Here is an 18,838-nt window from a genome sequence, read left to right on the forward strand (position 1 = left end):
TCTTCGAAGTAACTTTCGTGTCCGTCTGCAAATCAATTTGCATTTCTACGTATACAACTATCTTTACGGTGGTGTAACCGTGGGTCGTTTTTAGATTCGATTTCTACGCTTTGAAGGAACACAGAACTCGCGTTGTTGAGAAATCACTTCGAAGTTTTTATAAGGTGCGATAAGCGTGAGAAGTCCGTGTTAACTACTTAACATCGAACATGTTTCGAACACTTACCTTATCGAAACGAGTATCATGGCGAATATCAGGTACTTTCCAAGCAGCGGCACGACCAGCGACGTAGGTGGAATGATCTCGACGACCAGCAGGAAGAACACATGAAGACTGATGAGAATGGAGATAGAAAGCGTGACCTGGAATGATCAATTATTCGATTAAGATTTTAAGTTCATTTTCAAGCAATTACAAAAGACAATGCGTTTTTGTCAATATATAAACAATTCACACGTTTAGAAAATTAGAGCGTGAAAATAGCTTCTCTCCTCAAATTCTCCGTGTTTATTACTAACATTCGTAACGATCATTTTCGTATATTTAATCGTGATGCAACGAGTTGCGACATTATAATTTTCATTCGTAAACAATTATGAAAATTTGATTCGTTAGGTAGGTTGTAGTGTATATGTCGATAATTGAGAAGTGAAACTTACAATCGTTTGAAATCGATTAGAATGTAATCGAAGAAATACTATAAGACCTTACGTTTAATATAATCAAGTTCTTTTATAAACTACATTTTACAATGGATCGGTTTGGAAGAAACAATTCGCAATTTAGTGTTTCACGAGCAATGTATAAATATAGATCTAGTTGTAAAACAATACAGCCAGAGTTAAGAAAATTTCAAAGATAATCGCACAATTGATCAGATAATACTGTTTTTGAATTATATAATGCTCGTCAATAATATACGAGACTGAACAAGTATACGAGAAACAAAAATATATAGTATACATCGTGTAACTTTATTTCTTTGAAACGAAACTCTTTTAACGGTATTAAGTTGGGCTTTCATTACATTTTACTTTAAAGTGAATCTTCTCGTTAGAAATATATTAAAGTTCATTTAAAAGAGATATGCCAGTTGAGGGTTAGTGGATGAGAAGATTCACATTTATTGCAGAAATAAAGAAACGCGATATAATAGGAACGAAGAAGACAAAGAAGGGACTAGGAGACGAGTAGATCAAGAAAGTTAGTAGATGATAATTATTTGTACTTATTTGCAGAATAAATCCATTCACTTTAATGGAGTTTACATTACTTATTAAATCAGCGAGCAGCCACGAAGGCGAAGAGTATCATAATATACGATTCAATGTTTCCTTGATTTTAGCGCTAGTTTAAATCAATTTGGTATTATACATTGATTAAACTCGACACTTGTCTCCAATACTCGAAGAAATATTTAGTAAATGACGTAGCATTAGTGAATTCGTTTCATCTTGTACAGTGTCCGTTACAATGCACGATAAAACGAACGAAATGAAATAATACGATAAATCAATGTCATTTTCGTAATATTATAATTCGAAGACAGTGGTTTATTCTCGACAACGTATCTCAAGCATTGTTTTTAACGGTTGAAAGGACATTATGGTAAACCACAATTTTTGGTTTGTTAAAAAGCATTCCGAACTTTTCTGTGCAAAGTCAGTGGTAAGTTCCAACTATTTTGAATAATTTTACTGTTAGTTTTCTTGGACAAAGTATTCGCAGGAAGAAACTTGGTTTCCGGAAGCATGTAATACTTAGTCACCGAAAGCATGAATTTCGGTTGGTGGCGCCAGACTCTCTTAAGCTGTTATTTCACAGCGACATGTTTTGCTGCTAATAATCTCGAGTTTCCGAATAACGTTTCCGGCTGCAAACAACAGGATCCATTGAGTTTACAGTACGTTGCCTTCAACGGTACAATTGGGTCAATATTGTTCTACATTGATAGTGACACATCTTCTGAACTCACGATAAATTGAATCTTGTTTAATATTGGGGATAAAGACGACACCAGCGAGCGACACTGTTGAACTTGGCCGTACGACACGTTTACGAGATAATTGTGAGATTTTATTTCTCTAAAAAAGAAGTAAAATATTTGATTCGACATCGAGCAATAATACAACCACAATTTAAAGAAGGAGTGAATTTGTGATGACTTCGAAATCTCTTAGTTTAAATATATCTCTGTGAACATTCGAGCAAAACATTATTATATGTTAAAGACAAGAGTGAGCAACAACGAGGGCGAATTGAAAATAGTGAGAACGAATTAATGTGCGACGAAGTGGACGATAACCATACGGCAACATCTCGAAGAAAAAATGGAAACAACTACTTCCAGATTCACTGTATACTTATGGCTTAAAGTGTTGACTACTACGTCAGTTTTCCATGTTTGGGGATATCTTCGACACGTGAATTATACAATTTATACTGTGAAAAATAAAAGATATTCATTACTTCAATGACATTCGTTATATCAATTGCTATTTTATAGTATTCCTCGTGACGGTGACATTTGAAACTTCCCAAATCACCAATTGAATACTTCTCGACGTTTCAATCCATTTTCTAGGCCCTCCTCGGGACAAGTAATTAAAATAGGAATACGATAGAATATACTGAGATATTAATATGAAAATGAAAATAATAAGTAAAAATATGTTATGATAAAATTGTAATGAAAAGAAAACGAAATTTGATCGGAATGTGGTTCTTAGAATACCAAGAGTTCGAATTGTTCGATAAGAGTAACTAATGTTTGATTATCCGATTGGGTACATTTTCGAATAGTATTCTGAAAATTACACTTGGAAATTAGATTAATAATATCGACGACAACGATGCCACAGTCGTGAAGGATTTGATTATGAAGAGTTTCGAGATGTCTGAGGATTTGGTTCGAGATATTACCGAGAGAGATAGAGAGATTGGAGTGCCCCACTGAATGCCATCATCGGTGTTGGTTACGCATACCTTAGGCCCTGTTGCAACGAGAGAAGCGAGCAACGAATCACATCGCCGCAAAACCCTGTGCAGACATTGCCGACGAATATTTCCTCGGCCTGCTCGAAATGTAAATCGTTCCTATACTTCTGCCGGGCAGAAACTTCTTTAGAAATATTTACAGAGTACAATCCTACGGTAGGGTTTTCGTGCTCGATAAAGAACTTTTCGCAAAAATACGAAAATAATGCGGAGAAACTACCCATATCGACACTTTTTTAAACTTCGACATCAATTTATAACTATTTAGAAACGAACACGATCAATAAATTCTACACCACTACATTCAAGAGACACTTCTCCACCTTTTAAGGTCAATTATAATCTTCTAATGTTTTACTTTTCATGCAATGCTTCATTTTCGTCGAAAATTCTAGTTTTCTTTTTTTTTTTTTTTTTTTTTTTTATGACGAAAACTCGTGTTTTTCGAAAACCGAGTGCGATACAGCAATTCGGCTTCCGGATTTTTGTTCGGGGAGCAGGCTCTACAGGGATCACTTGATGCTTATTGGAAAGCAGAAAAAGCAGATTAAATTTCAATTTTAATCGATTCGAAACTTTCGAAAACAATAATTAGGTGAACAGAGAACGTGTCAAACAAGATACATTATACATCTATTTATTATAGGTTACGAGTTACAAAGCAATTAGTATGTAATCCTAAATGGAAGATACTTGTGCATTTATCTGACACCGAGTAATATGGAAATTGTGGTATCGTTGTCGAATAAAATTACAAAGATAGCATTTAAGCAGAAATTTGTTTCGTTCTTTAAGGATTTTAATCGTTTAAAATTCATTTCGGATATATATGGAGTTAATTGGATAATTGCTTGGACGAAAGCATATTGGATAATTATGGAGTTACATAATTATTTAAAATTTACACGCTCTTCCAAAAAACAGACCGTACACTGGAATTATGATCCACGTTAAATTTTGATCGTAGTAACGACAACGAGGACATTAACGCTGTTATACGCGCTATTAAAACTACCACCTAATTGTGTCAATAATCAACGTGACAGTCTCACTATTGTAAAGCAAATGGTATGAATTATTCATTAAAATTGTCTCGATTCATCAAGTATAATAACGCATGTGCAAATCACTGTAGAAATATAGAATGAATTCGCCCAATCGTCTTAACTGTAACGTTATCACGATAACCACCACTGTTACGTATCACGTAACTGGAATGCAAACGGTTCGAGTTGCATTCGTGTCCAGATGCTAATGGTTCGGAACTGCAGTTGTACTTTCTGCAGTGATAGAATTCGGACGATTCGAGTCTTTATAAATCGAGCAGTTATTAAGGGTAACTATGGACGGAGGCGACGCTCAACCTCTGCTTTCTGTGCCACATTCCTTGGCCTAGTTAATCACGGTGATTAGTCTAAACGATCGGTGATCGAACTGTAATTAGTGAGTCGAGACTCTCTGAGGATAGGAACGGAGATACTCTGCAGGCGTCACGTCGGTCCCAACAGTGAAATGTCAGGACATTTAATTCATCGGTTTGAAAATGTCAAACAATTCAACGCTTCGTTGCATCTCGAAGCTTCGTAAAATCAGGGCACGCCTATCGATTCGGATTACACACGTGAGTTTCCGATGTTTAACGTCAGAAGGGGCTTTGGTGTCGCCCTAAGACCGAACGAAGCTTTCACGAACCCCTTTTTTAATGATCATGCGCAAGAGATCATTCATTTTATTGCATTCAGAGTCAAGGATATATTGGAATCTCTGCCATTGACTCTTGCTTCAATTTTAAATCCATAAAGTAAATCTCACTTATTTAATCGTTATGGATCAAGAATGGGATCTATGTTACAGCTGACGACACAGTTTATCTAAATATGTTTCGTATTTGAAATATATTTAGTGATTCATATTTGAAATATATTTAATGATTCATATTTGAAATATATTTAGACTCGCATAGCGAGTCCTTTAGTTACACGATTGTGCCCCCACTTATGCTCTTAAGCATATTTTGCACGTGTGTATACCTTACGAGTACGAAGATTACACGAGGTCTCTTCTTCGGTTTTTTTTTTCCATAAAGGAGTACGTGTAGATCTGTTTAACTTTGTATCGAGTCAAACGTTTCTCCAATTTGAATTATTCTTTGTGAGGCTTGCGATTAAGAAAAGATTAATCGATATTGTTTACGTTCATTTTACTGGTGGTTTTCTTAACGCGAAACTATTCTTTCGTTCTTTTTGGAATATATTATATCGTTTCCAATACTATTTCCGTGTTTCCACTTGTATCAAATCTATAATTTACATAAGTATATGATTTATGAAAAATCATCGAAGGAATTCTAATAATAAATTGAATATAATTAAAGATTGAACAATGGTCAAATAAGATAATAACGTTTCCTCGACACACACTGTGCAAAATTAAAGGATCCATAAATTTTGGCCGAAAAATGGTCAATTTTCGAACAGTAACTACGTCAAGTTATCACATGATAATAATTCTTTTTAAATCGAAGCTTGAAAAATTGTCAAGTTTAACGCCCTCTATGGAGTTGCATGATAACTGATATGCGCCAAACAAATTTTTGCAACTCAATAGAGGGCGTTAAACTGTTCAATTTTTTAAACTTTAATCTAAAAAAAAAAAAAAAATCACGATCACGTGATAACTTTAAACATGGTTACAGCTGTTCGAAAACTGACAATTCTTCGGTAGAAATTTACCGATCTTTTAATTTTACACGTGAGTGTATATCATTTGTATATGTAGCGATTGAAATACTGAATTTCGTGTAGAATATTCTATGGAAATGTGTCAGTGTTTTGAAATATAAATAGTGATACTTTTGTATAAAAAAATTAGCGCAAATAATAATAGTAATAATGTTTATTGTCAGCCTTACTGTTTGGGTGTTAGGAAGTGATATATTAAATAATCCTATATAGGCTTACTATGTAGGGTGTAATATATGTATCCAGAAGATGGGAATGAAAGAAGAGTATTACGTTGTCTGCAGGGCAATATCGCTTAATATATGAAACAATAATGCCTCCGGGCAACCATCGTTCATTTTACTAGCTCCATTTTCGGGCACATTCATTTCACAGTTCAAGTGGTACCGTTAAATGTATTTATCAAAAATGGCGTTACATTTTTTCCAATAGTATTTTAATTCATAGTTTGTATAAATAGATAAATTAAGACATAATAAAATGATAATAATATAAATTTTATGACCAACAATATTCAATTCGTCACGTTACTTTGTATTTTGCAATTAGTTATTATATAGACTTATTAAACCATTTTAAACTTGTCTTGAGAAATTAGTAACAATAACATTATTTTCAAGAAGAAGTACTTTCAGAATCCTAAGAATGTATAATAATAAATTTTAACATTTTTATTTATTAAGTTTAGGTACTTATCGATCATCCTGTGGTAAACTGCTATTTCGATAAATACGTAAATTCTTAATTATACTTGTACAATTATTTCATTTTCATTTTTTTTAAATTTTATCATCTTAAAGGAAAAAGGTTTTTTAATTTGCAGGTGGCTCAGAACATATTAACGCACTATTTTAAAGAATGGTAATCTACATACATCAATTATTACGAAACATTGCGAAATGTACATTCACAACGAAAAATTAAAGTTTGAATCAGCAAAAAGAGTTAATCAAGTTCCTTAACTAGATTTACGAAACTATTTTCCATTATATGTTTATCCTGAAGTACATTAAATCTGCTGAAATACAATACTTAAATGAAGGATTGCAAATACTTTATAAAATATTTCCTACTGTTTGACAGTGGCAGTCTTGTATTGTCTATTTACTTGGATTTTGTAAGGCTAATGGAGCTCAAAATAAAGTTTTACCAAATTATTTTATTACATCCTTTCTGCTAATCCTTTCTTATTTCCAAAAAAGACACATAATCTGTGTTAAAATTGTTTTTCCTTATGTAGAGGTAGTATATATCGATCTTAAAATATTGTATTTTCTTGTATAAAAACAAGCTTTAAGCATGGTTACCGCTTTCAAAAAGATTTACCATAGAAAGTTTGTGTTAATATGAAAACTTCAAAAATAAGTGTTATTTCGCCCCGTAGAACCAGTCGGTTTCTTTTGATAAACACAATATCAACCCGTAACACTCTAATTAACATTTTCATACGTAGTGTAAAACGTAAACATAAATCGTTTGTTATTCGTTTGATGTTTTAGAAAATTAAAGTAGAAGGAGGGGAGAAGCTTAAGTTACGCGTTATTAATGTCAGTGAATGGTATCAGAGCTTGTTATGGTATCGCAGACTTCTTTATATTACGGGTGATATCATAAAAAAGAATGGTAAACGGTAAGCATGCAATTTTGACGACCATGGTGGCTGCGGGTCATCCCCGTTATTGCTTATCGATTCTCCCGGATTGATTGACGTGCCTCTAAGGCCGTACAGCTGTGTGTTCATTTTTCCATCTTTTCCCGAAAGAAATCCAACGGTTTTCTGCTCCCTTTACGCCCTCCACAGTCTCATTCGACTTATATCTCAATTTATCCCTTTCATCATATTGTGTTGATGTTTCACTCTCGTTAGTGTAAATATCATGCATCGATCACTATTTTAGATAGATTATTGTTAGAATACTCATTATATTAGGTTTCAGTTTGAACAATTTTTGGACTAGAAATTACATTTCGTTTATATTAAGAAAAAAAGTCGTTTTTTAGTTATTTTTATTTTAAGGAAATAATCATCCACGTATATGTGTTACATGTAAAAAATTAACGAAGAATTAACAAATATGAAACACTGTCCGTGTATGTTATGATAGTTTTGCAACGTAAGATTGCTAGTGTGAAACTAAGTCGATGTAAATATGAAATTATTGTGCACATTAAGTTAATAAAAATAACGAACTATAATTAAACAATAGTAGAGGAAACTTTGTTATTGTAGAGGAACGATTTAAATCGAAATTTTAAAAGTGGTTTTCAACTTGTTTTTTTGTGGCACAAAATAGATGGGTATGATTGGCACAGGAGAAGTTGGCTGCAGTCCTATGAGTTAAAATGGCAAAGAGGAAAAGAAACGCGAGCGAAACAAAACAAAGTGAGATGAAAAAACACATATAAGATGCGTTCGTGAACTCTATCGTTGCACTTCACTTTGTGTTTTGTTATGCGTAACAATGCGTAACAATGTATCCACGTACGGGCGTAGCAGTCGTGTCACAAGTGATGCGAGTGAATGATTTCCCTTTCCTCTGTGCCGTTTTAGCTTATGGAACCGCGGCCAATTTCTTACGCTCCAACGGTAAGTGGTATGTGCAAAATTTCAAAGTGATTCCACAAGGGGAACCCGTGCAGTATTTAAGATAAAATTCAACAATTTTCATCATTTTACGTCAGTTATAACATAATTGTGTCCCCCAGTTTTAAGAATATTACTTCTTAGATGTATAATAATAATATTTCTATATAATTTTCACAAACGTATAATTTTCATAATTTTTCAATTTTCCAAAATTAGTTCATAATGTAAAGTCTGAACCATTGTATTTACACGTCTACGAAAGTAAATTGTAATATATATGTATATATAGTATTTTTTATTCGTAAAATGTTATTATTTGCAATTATCTTACTATAATTATGTCAGTAACTAATCGGAATTATGAATATTTACACAACAATGAAGAAAATATAATTAAAACGTAACTATCTGGTGCATACAATACAAACTGAACGGAAAAGTATCTTATTATAAATTAAAGTATTATAAGTTTGTTTAATATATGTCTTTTGTTAACCGTTTATCTACCGATGGTACTTTGCAGTACTGAATTAAAATGCTACTATAAACCAAATATGCTCAAAATCTGATTACAATTCACATAGCTGTAATAAAAATTGAAAGTGACAAAATAATTTGATACATAGAAGGTTAAAGTAGATTTACTTACATTGTCGATATTCTTCAAATATGTGCAATACATATTATTTATTTTCTTTGTTGTTTAATAGGAAGTTATTGTATTGTGTTATCAGCTTCACGTGACGCTCTAAAGCTTTATTGATTACTTTGAAATTTTTTACTATTTCTAAAATTGTTTAATGCGTTTTATCAGTTCCCCATGTTGACCGATTTCTTTGTAAAGATTCGTATCAGTATGAAATTTAGTAAAAAAAGATTACACCTTTCGGCAGAAATAAATTGTCTGTAACGACGTTAATAGTATTTTTGTTTATATCTTATAAAACAAGTTTCTTAGTTGAAATCTCTATTTGAGTATTATGACAATTTTTAATCATACTTCTTTTTTTTGTATCGAGAGAGACATCTGTATCAACCTTAGAGTGGTAATGTGCGGTAAATTGACTCTTAACACTAATCGTGATGTACTTCAGATTGACTCTGTATCACTACGATAGTTGTGACCTGATGTCACAATTGACTCTGTGTCAATAGAGGTGACTTGAAGACAAATTAATTCTCTGCCAATAGTGGTGATTTTAAATCAAACTGACTCTGTATCGATTAATGGTGACTTGACATCTTAAAACATCTTCTACCGATATGTATTGTTTTATTATTGTTAATTGTATCGAAATAAAATTTATTATTCTAATTGTATTCACAAAAAGTACATTTTTTAAATGAAATATTACAAATATAATAAAATTATCTATAAAATATCAAATAATAGTGTCAACAAATAGAATATACCTCCATTTAAGGGTACGTCAAATGGACGTCGTGTCATCACTGACGATGCGGGATTCAATTTGATGTCAAGTCACCATTCTTGATAGGGAGTCAATTTGACGCAACGTTACCACTAGTGCTATGAAAATAGTGGTCATCACTTGAAGGTTAAACGAAGTTAATGTTGATTTTTTTGCGGTCAAATATCACAAGTGTCCATCAAGTATAGAGATGCAGCTGGGGGGGAGCTAGCTCGCCTGTAAAAGTCTCTAGACCCCTCTAGCCGGTCGCCTTGCGCTTCTACCCTCCTCCTCCTCCTCCTCCCCTCCCCAATCGAAGATGGGGAAGTCGATAGCAAGTCGGTTGCCACCCTTCACCTCTTTCACACACACGTCGCTTACTTCGGCATGGAAGAGTTGGTGTTGGGACTCCATCGTGTGTGTACGACACGGTATTTATTCATGTGAGCGAGAGGACCAGAGACCGTAAATATTAAGGAAGTGTGCAGTTACTTAAAAAATTATTCATTCGACAGCTATTCCGCTTGGAAAGTTATATTACTCAGAAACATGACGATTGCTAATTTTAAGAATTTCAGCAGCAACTAAACGTCGCCAATAAACAGAAAAATTCTAACTGAAAAGATCATCCGTCCGAATCGTCGAAGAAGTCGAACGCACAAATCGAGCGATAAGATGGATGCTGCTAAATGGAATGCAAATGATCGTCGTGGACATCAGTCGGTCGTACACACGCCCATGGGAGTTTGTCGTCGTTAGAGATTGCAACTGCTCCAGGTAGAATCTCAGAATTTTCCAGAAGACGACCACTGTTTCCTCGGATGTGCGACCAGTTACTCGTGAGTCTTCAGATTCGATGTCAGAGAGTAAGGTCGAACGGGAAAGAACACGAATAGACACTTACATCAATGGACCGTGAATTACGCTTTCTTGTATACCTTGCATTACCTATAGACTACATTATTTGTGAATATTCATCCACATCATTTCTTATCAAATAATCGGGCTACAGCACGGGCGAACTTTTGCGCTATCGATAGATCGTGAACTACGCTTTCTTGTATACCTTATATATAGTAGACTATATCTTTTGTAAATATTCGTCCACATAATTTTGTATAAAATAGTGACTACAACGGTATCTCGATCGTATATGTGGTAATGCGTGAGAATGAAAGGGATTGCGTGTGGTCCGGAGAGAATCCGAAGTGTTTGGAATACACGAGCGAGTGAGGTGTGAGAGAAGAGCGATTGGATAGCGCCATACTGGAAAATTTTAAGCGTACGTGATCAGACGTATGGAGTGAGAGATATTAAGAATTAGAATGAAAGGGAATGAACGCGCGTGAGGATGTAAGGTGCGAGAGGAGAAGAGAGTGTTTAGGGCAGCATTGTTGGAAAATGATCGAAGCGTGTCGTGTCGCGTAAAATAAGAATAGCGTAGCCAGCCTAGTTAGCTGAGTAAGTCTAGTAGTTATCAATTGTGTGCTTTGTTAATGTCTTGTTCCTGCTACTACCTCATTCAATACACGTATATTCTAGAACTTTATTTACCCTTTATTTCATAATAACCACCATCGGTAACTAAATAAATTCCTACGTATATAGCACCGAGGCACAAACAGCTGGTCTCTCCCCCAAGAATATAAGATAAAGGCTGCGGACAGGGTATGAGCTACCCTTCTGTGCCGATGGCGCCTGGCACGGTCGCTCTTCGTGCAGTCCCCCGGAAAGAAAAACGGCGAGGCAGCGTGGTTCTGCCCCGTGATACGGGGAGGGGAAGGGGTGGTGGTATCCACCTTTCGACAAAGACCGGGATTGCGTGCGGACACTCCACCGTACAGAGAAGCGGAGGGGTGCCACCGGATGTTACGCTGTTTGCAGTTCTCGGCTTCTCCCCGAAATCGTGCGAGCATGGTAACCTTGGGGGTTTCAGCGAATAGGCTCCGGAGATACCGGATACAGGGAGTCTTTCGAAGATTTTACGCAAAGGAAAGGCTCGTCCGTAGCAGAATCTTCGGCCCCGGAATTTTCTACTTCGTCGTTAGTTTGTACAAATCCTGTAATGGAGGAAAGAATAGATTTCAAATTTACGAATACGTTAAATTACGATTTCAGAATGAAGAATGTATACCTTTTATATCTGTCATTGCAGAAAATTCTACCCTTCGCGGATATTCTTTCTCTTCTCGAATTGATTCTCGCTTTTCCATTTCCATGAAATTTATATAGATACGTTTTTTGATTTTTGAGACAAAATTTATATTCTTTTATTTTAGTCACGCTTAACCCTTTTCACTCGAGAGACGATTCTCGATCGCCACTCAATTCGATGTATTATACTTTCTTCGTTCGGAAAACCATCGCTGCTTGGAATTGAAATTAAAATTCAATTACTCTTTTCTTGTAAGATGTAAACATATGTATATGAAACGTTGAAATGAAAATGTTCCGTTTGAAATTAATTACACGATTTGAAGAATTTCATCGAGGTGATAGTTTCTGGTAGCAGAAAAGCTTCGAGTGCAAAGGATTAATGCACAGTTATGTACGATATCGAAGAGTGAGTCGTCCGATACGTCTAAAATTGCTTTTCTTCGCTCCTGTGATTCATTTCAGCGCGTTTCAGACCGTTGCAAATTCCTCCAAGTTTCATGTAATGCTAATAATTTTGCAATGTTATTGCAAAAAATTAAATTCTCCTTGTGGGAATGTGTGCTTCCTCCCAAAGGACTTTGACCGTTTTTATCTTAGGAAATTTATAGTTTAGGGATATGAAATTATATTTTTATTTTGAGAATAATCATATATACTATGTACGTCCCGAGTATAATAATTATATTCTGTGTTTTTATCGCAAATTATGTTACTATTTTTTATCGAGTATGGAATACTACATATATTTTCATTATTACGGATTAAACACATTCCATGTTTCTTGATAACACACATATATGATTAATTTATTCGCTTTCGGTGATATTTTGAAGTCCTTTTTGAAAAAATTTGCCGAATATAAAGTTTGTGGGTGCTTGGAGCGAACGTTGCAGGAAATCTATACTTTAACGGTTGATTGGCTCTCTTGGCTCAACAACTAACCAAATAAGAGCTAGTCTCGTGATATCGGATGCTGCATATTAAATCTCTTTTATGCTGACGAATTTTTACGTTGTAAACATGCCTCTATTGCTCAATATTCCATTTATCCTTTTTATTTGAATACAATGTAATGAAAAATAACAAACATTCGCAAAAATAAATATATCGGATTCATACACAGCACAGTGAAATGTATTACGATACACGAAGTTAACAATACCTTTGCTATAATTGTTCGAATCAAGTGGTCTCTGGTGACAAGGGATTGTACAATTTTTGCAATGTCGCATTACTTATTCTTTCATCTACGTGTTTATACAGATACAGATTAATTAAGAATTCTACATTAAAATGTATTTATACATTTATACATTTTAATCCAAGTTAAAATGTACAAATTCGCTAAGAAGTGCTTTGAATTTCTAGTTCCTTCTCATTACTTAAGAGAAATTCGAAAAATATATATTTTTAAACGACACATAATTTTGATCATTTGACTTATATGGAGGAATGGCCTAGGCATTTGAAATATAATATCCATAGGTGGGGTATCACCTAGAAAAAGAATAATTAATTGAAGAAGTTCTTTATAGTCGTTTCTCGGACGAGTGTTTCGTAAATTTTTTATTGCCATTTGAATTTTGTGATCAGTATCTGTAATAAATTTACGCACAAATTCATCATCTATCCCCGGGTTTGAAACCGTTTATTTTGGTTTATTTTGGTTTCAAACGCAGTACGTAAAATCAATTTGTTAATACGATGACGGTGCGGAAGATACAATAGTTATTTGTTTAATTTTTGTTCTAGTAGAACGTGCACTGTGTTATGGCTACAAGTTTAATTTATCTGAATAATTCTTCTAATTGCGCTACATACTCAACACTCAACACTATAATTATGACGATATCTCGTAGTAAATCTTCTATTTATTATTAAACCACTTAAATCGTGTTTTAAACTTTCTGCTGTTATCGTAAAAATTCGAATTACATCGCATCACTTATCTTGCAGAAGTCTAGAGTAGCTACAAGTTTCTAAGTTATAACCTGCTGCTTTTCTTGGGGTTTCTTGATATAAGATAATCAAACACCTTTGATGTATCGGATATTTTGATTAATGAAACTTTTGTTCCTTCGTCACTGGACGACGATTCCAATTGTACGATTTTTATACCATCAATATAAATTCGGTATAAAGAACACAAAAAGAAATAAAACTGAAACTTTCGATCAGTGATTTCTGAGCCTGTTGCAACCGCATCACTTCTTGTTCTTTTCGAGCTGCATGTCATTTTTCTTCTTCTTCTAAACTGCAATCAGTAGAACCCATCGCACCGGGTCGACTCATTTCCCTTTGTTGTAGCAGAAATATTTTATCTTCCTCTATGGAAATCGTTTCCAAAGTATTTGAACGAGCAATATCAAAGAGGCCATCTAACCAGTTCATAAATTCTTGTTCTCGCTGTATTTGGAGATCATTTCGTCGAATTGCAGTTTTTTGAAGCGTTCTTCGTTTCTGATACAGTTTTTCTACCTTATCAATACCGTCTGAAGTTTTCTTTATCGAAGTTCCTGCTTTTTCCCCGAAAATTTCTACCCTTTTGATATCTAAAGTTACACTTTAATACGCAGATTTAACTTCACGTTCCTCATATTACGAAATAATATACGTAACACTTGTCCATTGTTTGGTAACTTGGCAGCAATAATCTGTGGTTCGCAATAAGTTGTCAAGAAGAATTTGTCGCTGCTTCTGGTTTCCATCTCACCGAACTTACTATATTGTTTGCGACGCGAACGCCACGAGTTTTCGCCATAGACCGAAGTGAGTTTCCCGGCCGTAGAAAGTAAGAAACAGGTTTATGACTATAAACAGAGGGAAAGTCTTCCTCGAAAGGCAAAAGGGCCTAAGCAGGAAAGTTTTCGAGGGTTAGTTAAATAGCTAAAAGGTTTTCAGGTAGACCGTAGTTGTAGCAAGTAAGTTTATGTTTGCTGGAAACAGTGAGTTTCACACCATATTTACAGATTTTTATACGCTAAAGACATAAACTTTCGAATCAATTATTTAAAGGTACAGATAAATATTGTTATTGAATAATCCTTTTGATAAATAATAACAACTTCTTCGACAAAAATTTAAAAATAGGATTATATACAGGACTGAAGTAAAATTACTCAAATTTCTAAATTTGAAGAGAAAGGATGACACCCTTTCCCATTGTCCTATTGACTTCCTCTTTTGCAGAAATTATTATTCCATCAATTCGAACAAATTTAGACTTAGAGTATGAAAATTTTGATGGTCAAAAAATACGATTTCACCCTAATTTACATGTATGTTAATCTTTCCGTGTCATAACTGTCCTTTCGTTGATGTTAAACGAATAAAAAGTCAAAATATATAGAATTTGAATTTGAACGTGCATTCAACTTGCACGTAATATCACATTCCTGTTCTTTCCTTCTCTCTGCAATAATTATCATTCGAGTGATAAAGAATAGAGAATAAATTTCCCAGACTTATTCTTGAATAACGAATAACGATTTTATTCGAGAAGAAATTATTCGTTATTCGCGAGTAAATTTGTTGTTCGAAACGTTATTCAAAGTATTTGAAATATTACCCAAATAAATTTCTTTGATATATCAGCGAAATAAATCCCACTAACTCCCAACTCCGTTTATTATTCGCTTCCAGAAGCATTCTGGAACCCATTCGGAGCCATTTCTTATTTTCGCTACATATAACAATATCGACCGTTACTCAGTATCGCTCGAATATTCGTCGCGAAAGTATCGATATCGTACCAAGCCGAGACGAGTAGCCCCGAAAGAATTTGCGCATCGTACCAAGTTCTCGAAAGCAAAACCTGAAACGAGCAAATTTTATTTCACATTTCTTTATTTATTTTTAGACAAAGAATCGTTCCCTCCCGTTTGTACCGCGAATTTAATTTCACCGCACGTATCGTTTTTTTTTTAAGCAAAAAAAAATATTTGAGTTGGAAAGGTTAACAGTACCGTGGAAACTCGTAGAAAGTTGGAAATTTATCCTGAAATTGAATACAGAGTAGATACGGCCATAGACGCGGTGGGCGTAAAATATTAAAAAAAAAAAAAAACCGCGGTGAACGTGTTAACAAACCGTAGAGTATTCGGTCTGGAAGAAGTGGGGCTGACGAAAGGCAAAGGTGAAAAAGCGCATCGATGACGGAACGATGGCGTTCTTTTCCCATTATTTATTCTGTCGCGTATCGAGGGCTCCGGCATAAAGAGGATCGTCGGCTCGAGGCGATTTTTGAGGTCGAGCAAAAGGTGGAGGCAGAAAGAGAAGCGGGAAACTGCAAAGGATTATATGAGGTGTGCGGCGTTTCGGGGGTAGGCGGTCGAAGGTGGCGGAAGAATCGATGGAGAGCAAGACGTCGTGATGGAAATGAAAAATAGTTCGCGCCACCGAGCCAAAAGTAACTACCAGTTCCTAGATACAGATAAGGCAAAATAACGAGGCCGACAGCCGTGCGGAAGAGAACTAATTCGGCGCATATTTCACACACGTCCGCTTTACGGACGCTAAGTATAGGTAAGCACGCCCGTTCCCGGGGATAAAGGAATTAATTGCATTGCCCCGGTTCCCATCTGTCTTTTTCTTTCCACTTGGAACTTTTCGCCCCCCACCCCACCCTCCACCCCCCGATGGCAAATTTGTTGTACCTACGTACATGGATTTTTAGTGCACGTTGCGCTGGCATCTGTCAATTTCGCTTGACGTTTCTCGTTTACACAGGGCGAGACCCAAACTTTGACTGACAGATTTTGAAAAATTTGTAACTTCGGTAGGGTTTAATTATCATCGAGATAGAATTTTTATGAAAATTTGTAATGGATATATACTTGGTATTAATATTTTCTAATAAAAGATTCAAATCCCACCCTGCAGTTACACCGTGACTTTGCGCCATTCGTGTTGAGATTTGATCAGAATCTTGATATCACATGTAATAAGTAAACACTTCACTGTCCGAATAAAATATGTTTACGTAAATGGTTTTTAGAAGTCGAATTTTTTGCCACATCGGAATCATTCGATACGACTATTTCCTTCGTGTAATAAATTTTGTTTTACACAGAAGAATTCAACGTTTCGATCGTATGGATTCTGTCCTCTTCGAGAAATACAGAGAGTAGTCCCGTTTAATTTGACAACCTTAAATATCTTACTGATTTTGAAGATCATTCAAAAATGACAGAAGAGAAACTTACTTATTTGAAAAAGAAAAATATATCGATAAGCAACAAGTTTATCCGAAGGTTATATTTTTCGAGATTTCAAGGTTATTGATATTTTTTTCCCAACGAAACATCATACTTTTCATCATTATGGCATAATACTTGAGATCAGGACTCGTTGAAACGATACACGATGGGATGTCCTTTATGCGACTGTGATTATTGAAAATCCATAAATGTATAGAAGTAGAAAGTAATCACTTTCGATATACGTATTTTTATAGACGATGAACGAAAGATCCTCTACTTCTTCTTATGTTTCTGGAAATGTCTGATTATTTGAATCTTGACTAATATTAGCAAATATTTTTATTCTAATCTCAATATCAAATAATTGGAAGCATTTACCTTAACATAAGTTGTACACACTGGTATGTTTCATTTTGAGTACTTGTTAAAATATTTTTTTTCTTCGATAATCTTTCTATCGTAAATATTTCATTAAGCACACACATCTACCATAGATCATTGAATTGGTTTTGGCATAAATCATTACATTATAATGATAGAAATGTGTAGTTTCCTTTAAAAAATTATGGTTTTTAGAAATAAATCATTTGATTTTTGTAATATTTTCCTATCGTAACAAGTAAAATATTTAAAGTGATCAAGTTATATAGATTACCCAATACTTTATAATAATTATTCGAAAAAACAATTTTGATTATTGTTTTAACATCAAGTCGACTTCGTCTCTTTTCAATAACGGTAATAGTTTTAATTTAATTAAAGTAAAAAGTTAATTAGTGAAAGATAATGACAAATATTCAAACGACTAATGATAAACAGTTAAAGACTCGATCTAAGTAAATTATTCGAATAATCTACAATTCTTGCGTGAACTAACTACATCGTTATATTGTCGAGCTCTCGATTATACTTATTATCCGAATTGTATACAAGAGATATCAACAAACGAACAAATGTAAATCATGTTAACACTAATGATAATTTATTTCAATACCCGTTCGTTATCTAACGCTTGGAAATTTATGCATACTTATCGGTATTAATAAGTATGTCATCGGAGGATCGAGACCATCGGCTATTCTTGACACAAATGCATTGCATAATTCTAATAAAATAATACGGGTAAATAATATTTTAATGTAACCCTGACCATAAAATCAATCGAATTTACGATATTAAAACTCACGGGGTAGCAGGAGTAACTACCGAATAACGAACCGTGGTTCAATAAAACTTGCATTCTCACACGTCACGCATTCATGATGCAGTGGAAACGCAGTTCTCCGCCGAAAGTTTTCTTACGATGATTAACGATCGCCATAAATTCAAAGTTTCCACCGCTAGATTTATATTCGTTCCGGTGGCTCACTCGCCGGTTTGAAACGCGAAGTATGACAACTCGGACAACAAGTATGTAATTACCGCGGTCCTTTCGACCTGCTCCGAAGGGACGTGTCACTTCCTCGCTGATAACGGATTTAGATCGCGATGTGTGGTATTCTTTCACGTGAATTGACAATCGCCAGGGTTTAAAGGAGTTTACGGACATTTACCGTTTCCGCATCGGATAAACGGATTAATTGCATTGCGGCAAATCGCGTCCGTTACCCGATTTTAATTAACGGCCACTGCGGTTTTATGGAAGCAAGTTTGCGCGACTGGGCATTTCTTTGGATATTTATGTCGTTGGAAGACAGACAGCGAGTTTCAATCAACGTTTGTCTCCTTGGCGTGGCAGGCAT

The 18,838-nt window shown here is 34.8% G+C and overlaps 1 protein-coding gene across 1 annotated transcript in view; it reads right to left on the reverse strand.

The window, feature by feature from the left end:
• Positions 1–18,838, reverse strand: part of Nachralpha4 (nicotinic acetylcholine receptor alpha4) — a 387,449-nt gene that overhangs the window by 56,735 nt on the left and 311,876 nt on the right. Inside the window, exon 8 of the mRNA XM_076314742.1 lies at positions 227–363. Coding sequence (XP_076170857.1) covers positions 227–363 — 137 coding nt within the window. The remainder of the gene's footprint in view (positions 1–226; positions 364–18,838) is intronic.

This window comes from Ptiloglossa arizonensis, chromosome 6 (genome assembly GCF_051014685.1).
Source record: "Ptiloglossa arizonensis isolate GNS036 chromosome 6, iyPtiAriz1_principal, whole genome shotgun sequence".
NCBI lineage: Eukaryota > Metazoa > Arthropoda > Insecta > Hymenoptera > Colletidae > Ptiloglossa > Ptiloglossa arizonensis.